Source organism: Bos indicus x Bos taurus, chromosome 3 (genome assembly GCF_003369695.1).
Source record: "Bos indicus x Bos taurus breed Angus x Brahman F1 hybrid chromosome 3, Bos_hybrid_MaternalHap_v2.0, whole genome shotgun sequence".
Classification (NCBI taxonomy): Eukaryota; Metazoa; Chordata; class Mammalia; order Artiodactyla; family Bovidae; genus Bos; species Bos indicus x Bos taurus.
The window spans coordinates 100,098,002-100,115,861 of record NC_040078.1 but is presented as its reverse complement, the minus strand read 5'-3'; the positions used below and the strand labels follow the sequence as shown (position 1 = coordinate 100,115,861).

The 17,860-nt window shown below is 40.8% G+C and overlaps 1 protein-coding gene across 2 annotated transcripts in view; it reads right to left on the bottom strand.

Moving 5' to 3' along the window:
• Window positions 1-11,675, bottom strand: part of PIK3R3 (phosphoinositide-3-kinase regulatory subunit 3) — a 104,993-nt gene extending 93,318 nt beyond the window's left edge. The window contains exon 1 of one of the 2 annotated variants that reach the window (XM_027537396.1): window positions 10,859-11,675. In XM_027537396.1, coding sequence (XP_027393197.1) covers window positions 10,859-10,964 — 106 coding nt within the window. In that variant the 5' untranslated portion in view covers window positions 10,965-11,675. Of the gene's footprint in view, window positions 1-10,337; window positions 10,426-10,858 lie in introns of those variants that run through there. The other variant, XM_027537397.1, reaches the window with a different exon arrangement.
• Between the last annotated feature and the right edge of the window lie 6,185 nt (window positions 11,676-17,860).

Sequence of the window (17,860 nt, the reverse complement as noted above, 5' to 3'; positions counted from 1 at the left end):
TCTGTGCTCAAGCACCTAATCATTCCACTAATACGTAAACACACAAATGTATTTTCATTATTCTAAAACACCAACAACTTTAGCACATAAAGTAAAATGACACATATGTGGCATGGATTCCTTCTCTTTCATTTCTCCTCCCCTTCATAGCCCACCACAGAAACTTAGAATTTCAAGATAATTTCCTTTTCAAAGTTACTTTTGAAAGTAAATTATAATATAGTCTAGATTTATTCAGTAATGTTTATCAAAGCAACTCATGAGTAAGCCTTCATCAAATAACTAAGGCCACATATTATGCTGCTTTGCACTCATGTCAGAGATTAGAAATCATAACACTTCAAAGATAGAAAAATCCATCCAAAAATATATACATTGACATCATTTTAAAAGCTAAATCTTTAATTACTAAAGCATACCTAAAGCTAAAAAATAGAAAATAAGTCAGTTTAGAAATGACAAGTTATATAACTAGTCATAATATTCAGAATCCAACTACTTTTTACAATCTCCACAGCATCCACCCTTGTCCAAGCCACCACCATCCCTCAGCCTGTTTACTGCCGTAGCCTCCTAACAGTTTATCCATTTCCATCAGCAGCCAGCATTGTCCTTTTAAGCCAGGAATCATAACATATCCTTCTTCAACACACTTGGATGGCTTCTCATCACAGTCAAGTTTTTTTCTTTATTAAAGCATATTTGATATACAATATTATATAAGTTACAGATGTACAGAAGAGTGAGTCACAACTTTTAAAGGTTACGCTCCATTTATATTTCTCAGTCAAGTTTTAAAAGCCCAAGTTCTTACAATGTCCTATACAGTCTTCCCCACCATCCACATCATTACTTGTCTTTTAAATCTGACTATATGATAGTTTCCCCTCACTCCACTTCAGCCACACTGGCCTCCGACCTGATCCCTGACTGCCTGACACACATGCTCCTGTGTGTCATCTGGTATTCCCTCTGCCAGGCATACTGGCATATAAATCTTACCTCCCATATATCTACCTGACTAGCACCCTCACTTCCTTCACATCAGGCCCTTCCTGTCCTAGTATCTAAAATAGTTTCCGGCGGGAATCCATGGTGGTCCAGTGGTTAGAACTCCACTCTTCCACCGCAAGAGAGCATGAATTTGATCCCTGATTGGGGAACTAAGATCCTGCATGCTGCATGGCCTGAATGAATGAGTAAATAAATATATAATATTGAAAACAGCAGCTCCCTCACCCAGCACTCATATTTTTGTTCTCTGCTTTTTCTTCATAACATTTATCACCATCACTATGTATTCCACTTATGATTTTGTTTATTCTTTGTTCTCTCCCCTCCCTTAAAAATGTATACTCCATGAATAAAGGGAGTTTTGCTGTTCTGTTGAATGCTATACCTGCCTGGCAATCAAATATTTGCTGAAAAACATGAATTAATTAATAGACATGAACGAAAACATTTTTGGATGCTTAATATGGTCTGGGCATCATGTTAGCTGCTTTACAGTTGTTAATTCACTGAACTCTCAAAACAATCTTATTGAAGTAGGGACAACCATCATTGCCGTTTTTAGGCAAGGAAACCAAAACACAGAAAACATAAGTAAATTGCCCAATGATATATGCTAGGAAGCGGCAGAAGCCAACATGAACTCTGGCAATCTGATTCCAGAACCCTCTCTCTTCACAGCCCCACTATATTGCCTATGAATTTCTAACTAGGTAATACAATCTAATTAAAAGATATGATCTATGAGTTACTTTAAGTGTCCTAATTTTTAAGGTCAGTCATTCAAATCATAAATCAAGTCTTAGGCTTAATTTACCAAACTTAATTTACTAAACTTTGAAATATGGAATTTATAATTTTATAAATGCTTTCTCACACTCATTTATCAGATGTACTAATTTACTCTATTCCAACACCTACAAGCCTCAAATAAGGAAACTGTCAACCAGAGATGTTAGCTTCCTCATCTTCTGGAAAGCAACTGTTAAGACAGGAAATGGTCTGTCATATTTAACTCTCAATACTATGTAACCCTGTGAATTCCAATTTATAAAATGAAAATGGGTTTCATAATACATCACTGTACTAACTAGATTTTAGTTTTGAAAAAGAAAAAAATTAACTCGCTAATTATCTTTATTTCCAAATACAGAGACAAGAACTTTGAAAAGAGCTATGGTTCTCCAAATTACTTTTCAGAGTGGCCACTGTTGTTTGCCAACCTAGAATTCATCCCCTCCTCTTCCTTCCTAACAGAATCCTTCCCCTGATAATGCCTCAGAGGAAGTCAACACCACTCCAGATTCCACAAACACGGTTATTTCGATAGTAATCACTATTGAACCACTCATGACTGGTTCAGGAATAGACATATGACCCAATTCTGGCCAAAAAGCTGTGAAAGAAGCCTGCTACAGGCTTTTAGAGAAAGTTTCCTCTCTCTGAATACAGTGGCACAGAAAGAGACCTCTTCCTTCTTTCAGAAGTTGTGTGTATAGAGACAGTAGCCAGTTCCAGGGAGGGCAGCAGAACTGGGCAAGGCAAAGAATATGGGTTTTTACTGACATTGTTGAATTTCTGTAATCAACCAACGCTGAAGCTTATTACATGAGAAGATAAAGTTTCTTATTTCTTAAGCCATGTTGAAATGAGGTTCTGCTGCTTACAGATGAAAATATACTAATTATATACTTTTTTATGAAACATATCCCAGGACGACCAGGACAAATTTCAGGAAAAGAAGTCTGTAGTTCATTTTACAAATCCTTGTTAGAAGTTCAATGTGAATTATACCATACTGAATGACTCTTCTGTACAGTTAGAAAGCTAAGAAGGATACATGTGAAAGAATGAACTCTAAAGCAGTATTCCTCTAACACAATCATTTTGATATGGCCTTCTCCAAAATAATTTATATACAAATTTTAAATTTTGACTCATGATTTATATTTGCCTAAGTTTAAAAAAGAAAAGAAACTAGGGAATTCCCTGGTCCAGTGGTTAGGACTCAGCACTTTCACTTCTGTGGCGTGGGTTCAATCCCTGGTCAGGGAACTGAGTAACATCTGCAAGCCGCCTGGTACAGCCAAAAAGAAAGAAAGAAACTACAACAATAACTACCTAAGATCATATAGCCTGGACTTGTTGCCCTATACCCTTACACACAGGTAGACAACTAAACTGGTCCACAAACAGAACATCAGACAGGAAATCGAAGGCGGGATAATGGTGGATGGTATGACATCATAGTGTTGACTTTGGCTTTGTGTTGGCTTATAGTCACAGGGCACAGGGCAGTTTTTACACTGACATGGGACATACAAAATGGAATGATCTAGCAGGCTAGACCTAGTCTACTTCCCCTTTTATTAAAAAAATAAGATAACCCTCTCACTTCATATGAACTTACAAATAATGCACAAGGAGCCAAAAAAGATACCATGGGCGAACAATTTGAAAATTGATCTTATAAGGCTCTACGGTTGACCTTACCTTGTTATCCCAAGTCAACTTCTACACAATCTAAATTTAATTGGTATAGTAACACACTAAACAACTACATTTAACCCAAACTTTCAGAAACTTACTATTCACTTTTACTACTTCAAAATTTCAAATACGACTTTTATGCAAAACCATAAAATTTTGCTGATAACACTATGTATTGCACTTTTTCATTATTCCTTTTGTTACAATAAATTATCCTTAGAACTTTAAAGATCACATGTTGATAATAAATAATACCAACATTTTGAAATGAGTCACAAAATAAAACTGGTTGGGTCCACAGGCCTAAGATTTAACAAAATATTTAGACACTGGGTGTTTAAGCTTATCTTGTTGGGGAAATAAATTACATTTGTGAAATAATTAATGCCATAACAGAACGTGATTTTGTGTCAAAATAAGAGACCAGCCCTAGATCATTAAAGGGGTTCAGTGCTGGAATTTTTAGAGGAAGAAAAGGAGGAAGAAGGACTTACAAAGGATCCGGATTTAAAGATGGGGTAGGATGAGCATAATCTAACATAAGCAGCAGCATAAGCAAAAGGCTGGAGATGGAAATAAGCAAGGTATAGTGAAGTGATAAGCAAGGAATTGGGCAAGAAAAAAAATGAGAATAGAAGATTAGTAATTAAGATGGAAATGTAAATTGGTACCATATTACTAAAGATTACATATGTCAAGTTTAAGAGTATGGCCTCTGCTTAAAATAAATGGAGAGTTGCTAATAATTTCTAAATAGAGCCATAAAACAATGAAAATAACATTTCAGTAGGATTAATCTGGCTGATGAATTCAGGATGAATTTATAGGGGAGGGGAAAAAGAAATTAGAAACAAAGAACCAGTTAGGAGGTACCAGTTAAGAACCTGGGCGTTGGTTAGGCAGACAGACTTGCTCTGCTACTTGCTGACAACTGAATAAGTTAGTAAACACATTTGTGTCAGTTTCCCGTCTGTAAAGTAGGATAAAAGTCGTGCCTATTTTATAAAGTTGTTGTGTGGCTAAACGAAATAATACATATGAAAGCATTTAACATAGTGCCAGGTCTACAATAACTACTCAACAAATGCTGGCAACTATTACCTTATTACAAATAATTTCAAATGTGAGGTGATGAGCAACAAAGGCAATAGAAACTAAAAAGAAAGGATGATTTGAGTGATATTTCCATAGACTCATGAGAGTCTAGAAAAGACCCTAGGGAGTTCTTCCAAAAACAAAATGGCTCCAGTTTAAATGTCAAGGATGAAGAAAAGCATGCAGCAAGATATCTCAAAAGGTTTTGACTACAAGCGTATGCAAAGAGATAGAGTTAACTGAATATTAGCAATATGCCAGGATATAAGCTACAATGAATTGAGTATATTACATGTGCCAAAGGGCTTCCCAGGTGGCTCAGTGGTAAAGAATCTACCTGCCAATGCAGGAGCTTCAGGAGATGTGGGTTCAATCCCTGGGTCAGGAAGATTCCCTGGAGGAGGAAATGGCAATTCACTCCAGTATTCTTGCCTAGAACTCATGGACAAAGGAGCCTAGCTGGCCATAGTCCATGGGGTCACAAAGTGTCAGACACAACTGAGCAGGCACACATGCAGCACACAACATATGCCAAACACTGTACAAGATATTGATATAGTACTTCTAATCTCCAGAACAACTTCGAACGGTATGTATTAATTCAATTCTACAGAAGAGAAAATGGATGCTCACAGCAAAGTAAGAAGCAAAGCTAGGTTTGGGACCCATACCATCTGTTTCCAAAGCCTGTGTTCTTTCTACTACATTCAGGCTGCATCCTCCTTTAATATCAATAAAAATTATATCACATAGACATATTTGTCATTATTTTTCTATATACTTTGTTAAACATGGTGACCATAAAGATGTCCAATATTTTCTACATTCTAAGAAAAATACAAAGCATGAAAAAACAATGAGAATAAACCTTAAAAGCATTATCAAGTGAAGACTTACCATACTTCTAATGAAACATACTTAGATATACTATAAACTATAATATATTAAAATGAAAGCAATGACTAATCTTTTTCGATAAGAAGATGCAGAAAAAGTTGGCATGGCTTTTTTACATCATTTGATTATATAAACATTCCTTCCTTATTACAATATTATTAAAAAGTGACACCTAGCTCATAAAAGAAATATCTTACGATACACACAGGAGAAGCATTTTATATAAGATGAATCCATCAAATGTTCAGAGTTATAAAGAAAAATTCAACCACAGAAGCAGGATGCCCAGTTTGCTAACGGTAAGGACCACATGGCAGCAGGTGACCTATTTCTCCAGTGTGTTTCTCAGCAGACATTTTCTTCAACCACAGGCCCAATATGTTAGTTCTCCACCAGAATGTTACTTAATCTAAAATTTTACCAGGATGAAAATACCAAGTATGCCAAAAAAAGTAAGTTTCCTAAAACAACCTTTTCATCTGGCTCCAAAAATACTTTACTAGGTTGGCCATCAAACTATGCAGTCAAGTAACTACTAAACCAGTATTTCTCAGAGTGTAATCCAGAGACCACTGAGGGTCAAACCACTGGGCCCCCCTTTCAGAGGGCCCAAGAGGGTCCAATTTTCACACTATTTTCAGAGTGTTACTAAGACATTATTTGCCTTCTCTACTCTTTCTTTCACAACTGTGTAGTGGAGTTTTCCAGAGGCTATGACCTGTGATATCTCAAAAGACTGAATGCAAGAGCAGACATGGGAATTTATATGCCTTCTATTAAGCCATACATTAAAGATTAAAAGGCCTGACATTAAAAGTTATTTGCAAAAAACATAAAATGATGCCATTCTTCTCACTTTTTTTGTTTGTTTTGGGGGAAACACAGCTATTTTCTCATTTTAAAGTTATGTTAACATGTAATGCTTTATTATTTCTAAATGAATTAAATACTTTTTAACTTCTCAGTTTTATTCTAATATACAGCAAACTTCAATAGAAACAACCCACCTAAACAGAAACTCTTTGGGATCCTCAATAATTTTAAGAGTTTAAGGGGTTGTTGTTGTTTAATCACTAAGTCGTGTCCAACTCTTTGCAACCCCACGGACTGTAGCCCTCCAGGCTCCTCTGTCCATGGGATTTTCCAGGCAAGAACACTGGAGTGGGTTGCCATTTCCTTCTTCAGGGGATCTTCCCGACCCAGGGATCAAACCCGGGTCTCATGCATTAGCAGGTGGATTCTTTACCACCGAGTCACCCAGGAAGCCTATTAAAGGGGTACTGAGATTTAAAAAAATGAGAATCACTTTTCCAGACCTTCCTATATTTATGTTTTGCCAAACAATTAAATTTTTTTAATTTTCTATTATCACTGAAGAGATTGCTGCTGCCCTACAGATTCAGAAATTTGTTCCTAATAAGAAAAAATAAGAACAAAAAAGTCTATAATCTTAAAAAGAATTGTATGTTAGTCTAAAAAAGAAATGATTTATTACATCTTCTCAAAATAAACACAATAACAATGTCAAAACTGAAGTGCACTCTACCTATAAGCTTTGGGGATGAGTTTATGATCAGTTGCATATTGGTAATCTTCCAATAGCTCTTATCCCCAAAACAGGGCTCTCTGGGGCTTCCCTGGTGGTCCACTGATTAAGAATATGCCTTGCAATGCAGGGGTCAACCAGTTCAATTCCTGGTCCGGGAGGATCCCACATGCTGCTAGCAACTAAGCCCAAGCCCCCAAGTGCCATGATATCAAAACTACTGAAGCCCCACATGCCTAGAAGAGCAACAAGAGAAGCCACTGCAATGAGAAGCCAGAGCACCACAACAAAGAGTAGCCTCCACTTGCTGCAACTAGAGAAAGCCTGCACACAGCAACGAAGACCCATCACAGCCAAAAAATAAATAAATAAATCTAAAAAAAAAAAAAACAGGGCTCTTGGAAAGGACAGCAACTGTTCTGTTATGGAATAATCCTGATTTCCAAATCACAAGAGGACTAACCAAGATGCTTATAAGCAATTCTCTGTACCGTAATCTTAACATTTCTGATATTAAAATGTTATACTCCATCTAAACAGTTTGGTATTTCCCAGTATTTCTGGGAAACATATAAAGATTAAGACATCAAAGTTTCATTTGGATCCAACCCTTACATTGTCAGTAAATTATAATAGATGTAGCAATCCAGCCAGTTATTAGAATCTTCAGGATACATGGTAATGGTAGTTTTTGAAAATACAGGCTGAAAGAAAGACCTTTGAAAACTAGTTTTTGAGGCTGCTGACAGCAATAACAGACAAAAATTTCATATTTACACTTCAGACTAAAATAAAAATGAAAGTCATATTTTTAAAACTGTAATATTAATATTACAGTTAAGGACCCTAAGTCAATAACTGTGTAATTTGAAAGTTACTTAAACAGAGGCTACTGCAATAGCCAAGAAATGAAGTGACTAAAGACCTTAAGTAGAAAAGCAGGTAAAGGCTAGAAAAAAACAACACTCCTTAGGCATTCGTTAATTCAACACATATTTATTAAATTGTCTACTACTTGCAAGACCTTGACAAGCTAAGAAGCTCATAAACTGGTGGGAAGATAATTCCAAAGGGGGAAGTATACATAAATAAATGCAGAAGCTACTCTAGGCAGAATGGAAAAAGTTCTATCTGAGAAGTGCTAGAAGAGGGAGGGAAAGAAAGGAAGGATGTCTCCAAACAGTAGGGATCAGGGAACACACATTCTGGCAAAGAAGTCATCTAACCAGGACCCTTAACATGTATGAGATTTCAACCCAAAGTGAAAGGCACCCAGGAAGAGGGAAAAGCACACAGTCAAGGAACAGCAAGTATGAAACAGCTTCCACAGAACTTGTGATGGACTCTAGGAGAAAAGACTGGAAAATTAGGTTGGAAGCAAAAATAAAGGGACTTATCTGATAGGATAAGCAAGATGTGGCTTTTTTCAGTAGGCAAAGGAAAAGCACTGGAAGGTTTTTAAGTCATTGGAAGGTTTACCATTGGAAGATAAATCATTAAATGATACTTTAAGAACACTGTGGACTGGACAGAGTAGAAACGGGGAGAACAGTTAGTGCACTATCACACCAGTCCAGGAGCTTGATCTAGGATCCTATGATAGGAACTAGGAAAAGGATGGATACGAGACATGCTGCAACCTCTTCACTAAAAATTTACTTAAACATCTCAAAACTTAATTTATCACACAAAACAAGGTTGTTCACATTATTTACACTAAAAACTATTCACTTCATAGGCAATATTTTAGCATACTCAAGTATGTTTCCTTTTCAAAAAGCTGTTAGAAATAACTAATTGTATTCTATTAATACATTAAGCCTACAAATGGCTAATGAACAGTATATGCATACTTCTAATATTCTGACTAGAATCTCAGTATGCAAAATTTCATTTAAGAATAAACATTCTAAACTCAAAAGTTTATTTCCATGGAATACACAAAGTTTGGATCAGAATTTTCTAAACAACCTTTTAAGACCCACAGCACTGTATAATGAAAACAGCTGACTTTTCTTAAAATCATTTTTGGACAACTCAACTCAACTCAGTCTATATTTCTACTAGGCCCATGTTTTTCAAATATTAGTGCCTTCTTCATTTTCTCCCCTCCTCCCCACTCACCTCTCCGCCCAACAAATTCCCTTTGTATGTCTGCAAGGCCAGATATTAAATGAACATAGTATGATTCTAAGGCAGTCTGAATATATGATTCTCACACTAACAGATATGTAGAATTATTAACCTTACTTTTTACAGGAAAGGAACTGATGATGTACTAAATTTCCATTTATGTGAATGACAAATGCATCTAATAGAAATGATGCTTTACCATTAAGGGGAAACAAAGAGGGAAATACACACAATAGATGGGTGGCAAATCTTACAAACTTTGCAAAATACAAAAAAAAGCTGTATCTGGATCGCAGTCACGATTATAAAAGCAAATAAAGAAGGCTCCAAAATGAAGGGAAAAGAAAAAAATTCTAAGTGATCATTGAGAGTGAAAAAGGTTGATTCAATATTAGTACTGGCTCTTAATATAACATCATTTAACACTCTATCACTCGATGACTAATTGAAAAAAAAACACAAAGAGGAGAATTCACTGTTCACAAGGACACAGGAAATAATTTCTACATACATCCTGTAAGACAGTTATACTTCATTACACTTTCATGGGCTCAGATCTTTTCAAAGGTTTCCAAAAACATACAGTCTTATGATAACTGAGATTCCCCAATGACACAATTTATTCTGTAGGCTTGGCTATAACACATTTTTAAAAGACATAACGAATTCATCCTCAACAAAAATAGGCACAAAGGCCCTCTACTTATTCAAAATCATTACATAAAGCACAGTCTATAATTGCAAACAGGATTTGAAAATCTGACAGCTTATAATCAGGACATAGACTTAAAAGAAAAAAAATTACCCAACTTTTCCATTTTCCTTCCTTTCCTTTTCCTACCATATACACAAAATGTCTGTAAGGATCTCAGACAAAGCTCTAAAGTAAAAATAGAGTCTATGTATACTTTACATTATGGGGACTCAAACCTATCACATGTATGTACACATCACATATATTCACACAAAAAAGGTTCTTCCTCTTTTTATGCTAAGAACCGAAGTTACATTAAATACTATCCCATAAATTAAGTTAAATAACCCTAAATTAAAGAGTAATAAAACAGTGCACACATATCTTTCTGAGCGACTATATTCTGAAAAGAAAAACCTCAGACTAAGGCCATGACTGAATAAAAAAGCCCAGCCCCTGAAAACCACTAACCGGCATTCGGTTTCCACGAGAGAAAAGGGGGTCTTTAAAACGAATAATCACATAGGCAAGCCCAGTTTCAGAAGTTAACGATGGTGAAACACAGCGAGCCAAACGTACGAAATGACAAGCTTTAAAGAATTCCCCTAAAGGGAAAGACTGACTTTAAGACTGGGATATAAAGCATCCTTTGCAGGTAGAATCTTTAATTGAAACAGGGGGGGAAAGGGGGTGTGGAGGGTACGACGAAAACCTGAACGAGAAGCAAAGGCAAAGTAAAAGAAACGGGTCCTTCCTCCCACCCCCACCACCCCAGCCCCCACCCCCACTCTCACAGGACAATAGGATCGGGGTCCTAACTGCAAACTTTAAACGTGTAAACCAGAAGCAGTTTTTACTGCAGCTCTAACTGCAAATCTGCCCCTCATCCCGAACCTAGAGCACCCAAGAATACTTCTGCCCGGAAAACATCACCAAGGTCTTGTTAAACACAAATCAGACCCATCACAAGATTCTTTTTTTCTCCCAAGTACCTGGAGGATCCATTTCAATATAAAATATCAGTTCTGTCGAATAGGGCATCATCACCTCCCTCCAGTCTGCGTCATCGCGGTCCATACTCCACACCGTATTGTACATCGCGCTGTCAGGGGCAGGTCGTCAGAAAATATATAGAAAGCATATATATTCTTTATCTGATATTTTAAAAATCTAAAAATATATATCTGTAAAAGTCCCACTGGAAAATGTACTTCGGGGTTTCCAACGGCCGGTACAAGTCCAGCCAACTAATAGGACGAGGACGGGGTCCTTCTACCCTCTCCTCTGGCATCAAACAAAATGCCCCCGGAATGTTCAATCTACGGGCTTTTCTCCTCGAAGGGATACAGAGAGGCTTGGGGGGGTGGGGGGCGAGGGCAGAGGTGTTAAAAAGCGGTTTTCCAAAAATCTCTTCTACACAGTCGTTCTGCAAAGAGAAAAGCTCCTATAGCCTTCAAATCTTTCCGCGGAAGCCACTTTCGTGTCCTTCGAGAGGCAGAATGGAGAGGGGAGGAAAAGAACGCGTTGCAAGAAAGGTGGGGAAGTGACAAAGAAAAGAATAAAAAGGGGGTTGGGTATTGCGTTCAAGTTTCGGGGTCCCACTGGTCTGCGAGGAGAGATCCCCAGGGGCCGGGACCCGGGCTTCGTTCCGTTCGGACTCGGAACCGAAGCTGCCGCAGCCTTGGGATGGGGTCCTGTTCCAGAGTCCAGTTATCTCTGCTTGGCCGGACGCTCCCGCCGGGCTGTAAGCGAGCCCGCCAGCGTCTGATCCCCTCACGCTCTGCCCTGACTCCAGCCACTAGAGTTTCATTTTAACGGCGCGGAGGGGGACACCCTCCCCCGCCCCCAAGCTCCCCCGCTGAGGCGCCACCCAACCAGGCCGAGCAGGGGGGACAGCCAGCATCGACAGTGCTCCTTCCACTCTATCCCCCTCGAAGTGTTGGAGTTTCTGTCAGGTGCCTGAGACGGTGTGAGTCAAACTGTCCTCTGCCTCAGCTATCAATTCTCCCCATCGCTCCCTAGGCCTCGGCTCCTTAACCCACCAACCTCTCTTCCCCCCCAAGCCTTAATCAGAATGGTAGGGCCCGGGCGCTGGCTGCTCGCCAGGAGTCAGTGCCTGGAGCACGCGAGCCGGGCCGGGAGGGAGAGGCGAGCAGAAAGGAGAGGAGGGGGGGAAGAGAGAGTGAAGTGGCTGGTGATTGGCTTAGCCGGGTTGCCGGAGCCCGGAGCCTGCGTCTTTTGTCTGCCTTGCTCCAGCAAAGGAGCGGGAGACGACTGCGCGCCCCAAGCGGGCCAATCAGGAGCCAGCCGGCGCCGGCCGGTGTGGAGGCGATTGGTCGGAGCCTAGTTACTAAGCGGGACAAAGGCAGAAGGGGGAAAGAAAAGAAGAGGAGGAAAAAAAAAAAGAAAGCGCAAACGGCGGTTACTGACAGGCTGGGCGAGCGCTCGGGGGCTCAAGCTGCCCGGAGACAGGCGGGGCTCCCGCTGAGGCTCGGTCCGCTCGGACGAGTAGAAGAGGGGGAGGACGGGCTGGCGCGAGACACCTCTGCCCGGAGACTGGCCGCGGGGGAGGGGAGCGGACCGAGAGGGGAGCGTGCTGTCACTTGGCGGGACGCGCGGTCTTCTGGCCCTTAGGATGTCCCCGGGCAGAGTTCTTCCCCCACGGACCTTTACCCCTTGCTTGGGACAGCCCGCCCCACCTCACCCACCCCCCATGATAAGTTGTCAGATAAAGCAAAGGTCCCTAAAGCCAACTGCTGGACCGTTATTGCTCAGTGAGAGGACATGCCCGTGGGCCCCGTGCAGCAGTCCCGGCCGCTAACCTGAGCCCGGCCTCGATTTCTTCCCTTGAGCAGTGAGGCACTTCTTAAGGAGGCATTTCGCAGTTCCTCTGCACAGTTCATCAGGACTTTTGAACCCAGGGGGAACTCGCCACACCTGAAATAAACAGTGGAGCACCACAGCAGGCCCCTCAACTCGAGGGCTCTAGCCAGGAAAAAAAGAGAAAAGCCTTGCAATTACAGCGCGTGTGTGAGTTTCGAAATAAATCACAGGTGGAATCTCGCCAAAAGAGCTCTATTCTGTTCCCCCCGACAGACCCTCTTCCACGTATACCTAGTCCCTCCCCCCATTCTTAAAGTATGAAATGCTGAATACTTTCACGCATTTCAGAAACTGCTAATTAACTTGCTAGGGGTGGAGGGTACAGTAGCATCTCTTGAAGGTTGTGCCTGAAATTGCCGCTTTTCATACTCTGCAATACAGTCAAGAGGCCAAAAACTGCTCCATTTCCTCTTTACACAGGAATAACAAAGCCTATTGTGTTTGGGTTGACAACCTGATTTAAGCCCTAGCAAAAACTACCGCGAGTGGCTCTGCTATATTGACATGCCTGCGGGAAAGTTGCCACATTTCACCCTCAACCTCCTCAAGTGGTTCTGCCTTCCTTAAAAGTGCTCTGACTGTGAGTTGAGACAGTTCCTGGGAGCAGACAGTCAAAATGTGTATGGACTGCGTATAAAGTCATGGGTTGAAAAGAGCCAGGAAGAAGGAATGGACCAGACTGTGCTGAAATTACATACCAGGGTTCTTAATAGACTTACTTTCTTACATTTCTGAAATTCAAATGTGATTCAGGAGGCAAATCTACCTGGGACAGGGCACATTAATTTGAATGTCCTGGACCATTCATCAGATAGAAGATGCTGGAAGATCAACTCCCAATTTGTGGCTGGCTTCCCAGCAGCCTCTTTACTTCGTGGTATCTGGGAGCCAGAAGTACTCACATTTGATAACTCAAAAAGCAGAGCAATCAGTCAGGGCAAGTTGCTTTATTTTTGTTCACGGGTGTCCCTGTGCATTCCCAAACAAAATGAAGGTGAAGAGAGGAAGTGTGGGAAAGATAATGTCTTTCAGATTTCCATAATAGCTTTTGTGTGGACCAGTTTTCATGGTTTGGTGGTGGGGGTTCAATTTTCAATTCACAGAACAATCACCCAGGCCCTCCCCACAACTAAGGCTTTGGGAGATGCAGTAAAGAAGCAGTCCAGGTTCGATGCACGATACTGGATGCTTGGGGCTGGTGCACTGGGATGACCCAGAGGGATGGTACGGGGAGGGAGGAGGGTTCAGGATGGGGAACATGTGTATACCTGTGGTGGATTCATGTTGATATATGGCAAAACCAGTACAATATTGTAAAGTTAAAAATAAAATAAAAAATATATGCTACTACTACTAAGTCACTTCAGTCGTGTCCAACTCTGTGCGACCCCAGAGACGGCAGCTCACCAGGCTCCCCTTTCTCTGGGATTCTCCAGGCAAGAACACTGGAGTGGGTTGCCATTTCCTTCTCCAATGCATGAAAGTGAAAAGTGAAAGTGAAGTCACTCAGTCGTGTCCGACCCTCAGTGACCCCATGGACTGCAGCCTTCCAGGCTTCTCCATCCATGGGATTTTCCAGGCAAGAGTACTGGAGTGGGGTGCCATTGTCTGAGGCTGCTGCTGCTAAGTCGCTTCAGTCGTGTCCGACTCTGTGCGACCCCATAGACGGCAGCCCATCAGGCTCCCCCGTCCCTGGGATATATATATATAAATAAAAATAATAAAAAAAAGAAGCAGGAAAGTGTATAATGTGTGCTCCAAACTGACATACACAGTAAAGCTGTGTGATTCAACCTTGCCACCTAAGATCATATGACCCAGCTGCCCAACAAATAAACCTTTGAATAAGAGGCCTCTGAAGAATAACAGTGATGCAAGAGGTAAGGATGAATCAAGGGGAAGCACACTTCTTTCAGATGGACTTGAACCAGTGCCCTGCCATGGTGGGAAGCGCCTGTCATATGATGCTGGCTTTACTTTCCTTCAGTTGAGAAATAGAAGTGAGGTTCTGACTACTTGTCACCAAACTGCCTCAGGCTTTTTGGCAAATGTTAGCTCTGGTGCCCTGGACCATTTCCATCCTGGAGAATTATATTTGGCCTGGGTGTGGATTAAATTCAGCTCTAAGAGCTCAAACTCCTGGGTCACCACCGGCTACTTTGAGAACTGATTTTTTTTCCCATTTGCCGCCCTCCTTTCTCTTTTAAATTTAGTGTTAGGTAAATCACAAAATCTGCCTTGGAGATTACCTTCAGATTTATGCAAGCTACTTAGTTTATTGTGAAACACTCTGAAAATGAAAAAAAAAAAAAGCCACTTAAGTACTTAGAATTAATATACCTTTCTGTGATTCCAAATGGACCAGGTGTCCTTCACATTTCACCCTGGTCTGGTCTTGCTGTGAAACAGTTCTAATATGCTCTGTTTCCCCTCTGTATTTCAGAGATGGATGAAATATGTCTTCTATGCACTGAATATAGGCTATGATCTCAGAGCTCTCTGTGCCAGCAGAATCAGCCTGGAACTCAGCCAAAAGTTCTTCGTGATTAAAGGTGCCATCTGAGCACACAATATTTTTTTTAAGTCTTGCAAAATGGAAACATACTTTTATTATTTTAAGGTCACTGGCTTTAACACAAAACTGGCTTTAGCCTTTGGGGAAGGATCACTGAACTCAATTCCCCTCTTTTTCTTCCTTTCTTATCATCTTCCCTTGACCACATGTCTTCTGATAAGGCCAAGTCCATGCAGCTAAATAAACTCAATAAATGGAATAAACAAGAGAACTCTACAAATTATATCAGTTGCAGATTTCAGGACCTCCCCAACCGCGTGCCTTATAAGTTAGGGAATATCAAGTTTTTGTGGAAAAGTTTGCCTTTAAAATGTAAAAAAAAGCAGTGCTAGTGGATCTTCTAGAAAGACATCTTCACTAGGGATTGATCATAATCTCTTGAGATGATAGTGCCTAACATCTTGTCTTTACTTTTTTTTTTTTCCAGAATGATACTCCTTTTATTTGGCATTTGTAATTTTTTATCTCTCCTCTATATCTGTCTTGAAACTTGGGGAAAGGGTAAATCCTATCAACCCAAGGCAGTGAGAAATTATGACATGAGATGAATGAGTGATTTTCATAGAAGTGGCATTTCTCCAGATGCTGCTCAATTCCTGAGTTTATAGGGCTCTCTTTTAGGGCTTCTTCAGACTCAACACAGTATATAGATCTCCCCACTTTGAGTTCTTTTTCAGCTTTGGGGATCACCAAAAACAGCAGGTCTCTCTCTAGCCTAACATGCTCGCCTCTTTTTGGTGTCTACCCTACTAGCAACACAATGTCCACCTGGACGGTGTGTTATACTGCTGCTGCAAACTTCCCCTCCATCAAGGCAACAGCTTTCAGTTCGGCTCTCACCAGGAGAGAGAGAGCAAATGAGATCCAAATGACAGGAACAATAGTCCAGGCTGTTTCACGAGGGCAGGGCTCAAACAGGGCAGGCAGCTGGTGAGCTCTGTTATCTCGTTTAATCTCCATAACCCTGAGAAGGGCTGTATTTTTATTTTCATTGTGTGTGTGTGTGTGTCTGTGTTAGTCACTCAGTCGTGTCCGACTCTTTGCGACCCCATGGACTGTAGCCCGCCAGGCTCCTCTGTCCATGGGGATTCTCTAGGCAGGAATACTGGAGTGGGTTGCCATTCTCTTCTCCAGGGGATCTTCCCCACCAAGGGATCGAACCTGGGTCTCCCCCATGGCAGGCGGATTCTTTACCGTCTGTGCTACCAGGGAAGCCCCGTTCTCATTTTAGAGATGAGGAAATTGAGACCCATAGCTGTAAGGAGACTGGTTCAAAGTCACACAGCCACTTAGTAGCAGACCCAGGGTTAGAGCCCGAGGTCCTGACAACCAGCAAAAATGCCTTTCCCACTACATCACACAGCTTCTTTCTCCCCTTCAATCACTTAGCAAATGTTTACTGATGCTTCTAAACACGGGGGATAAAAAAATGAATAAGACAAAGTGCCTAACATTGATTCCTCCAGATTCCTCAGAGGAGGAGTCCAATTATATACCTGTAATTATAGAATTTCTTTTCCATGGGGATGGTCTTGATCTCTGTCTCCTGTACAATGTCATGAACCTCAGTCCATAGTTCATCAGGCACTCTATCTCTCAGATCTAGTCCCTTAAATCTATTTCTCACTTCCACTGTATAATCATAAGGGATTGATTTAGGTCATACCTGAATGGTCTAATGGTTTCCCCTACTTTCTTCAATTTAAGTCTGAATTTGGCAATAAGGAGCTCATGATCTGAGCCACAGTCAGCTCCTGGTCTTGTTTTTGCTGACTCTATAGAGCTTCTCCATCTTTGGCTGCAAAGAATATAATCAATCTGATTTCGGTGTTGACCATCTGGTGATGTCCATGTGTAGTCTTCTCTTGTGTTGTTGGAAGAGGGTGTTTGCTATGACCAGTGCTTTCTCTTGGCAAAACTCTCTTAGCCTTTGCCCTGCTTCATTCCGTATTCCAAGGCCAAATTTGCCTGTTACTCCAGGTGTTTCTTGACTTCCTACTTTTCCAGTCCCCTATAATGAAAAGGACATCTTTTTTCGGTGTTAGTTCTAAAAGGTCATGTAGGTCTTCATAGCACCGTCCAACTTCAGCTTCTTCAGCGTTACTGGTTGGGGCATAGACTTGGGTCACTGTGATATTGAATGGTTTGCCTTTGAAACGAACAGGGATCATTCTGTCGTTTTTTAGATTGCATCCAAGTACTGCTGTCTGGGGAGGCCTTACAAATAGCTGTGAAAGGAAAAGTGAAAAGCAAAGGAGAAAAAGAAAGATATAAGCATCTGAATGCAGAGTTCCAAAGAATATCAAGAAGAGATAAGAAAGCCTTCCTCAGCGATCAATGCAAAGAAATAGAGGAAAACAACAGAATGGGAAAGACTAGAGATCTCTCCAAGAAAATTAGAGATACCAAGGGAACATTTCATGAAAAGATGGGCTTGATAAAGGACAGAAATGGTATGGACCTAATAGAAGCAGAAGATATTAAGAAGAGGTGGCAAGAATACACAGAAGAACTGTACAAAAAAGATCTTCATGAC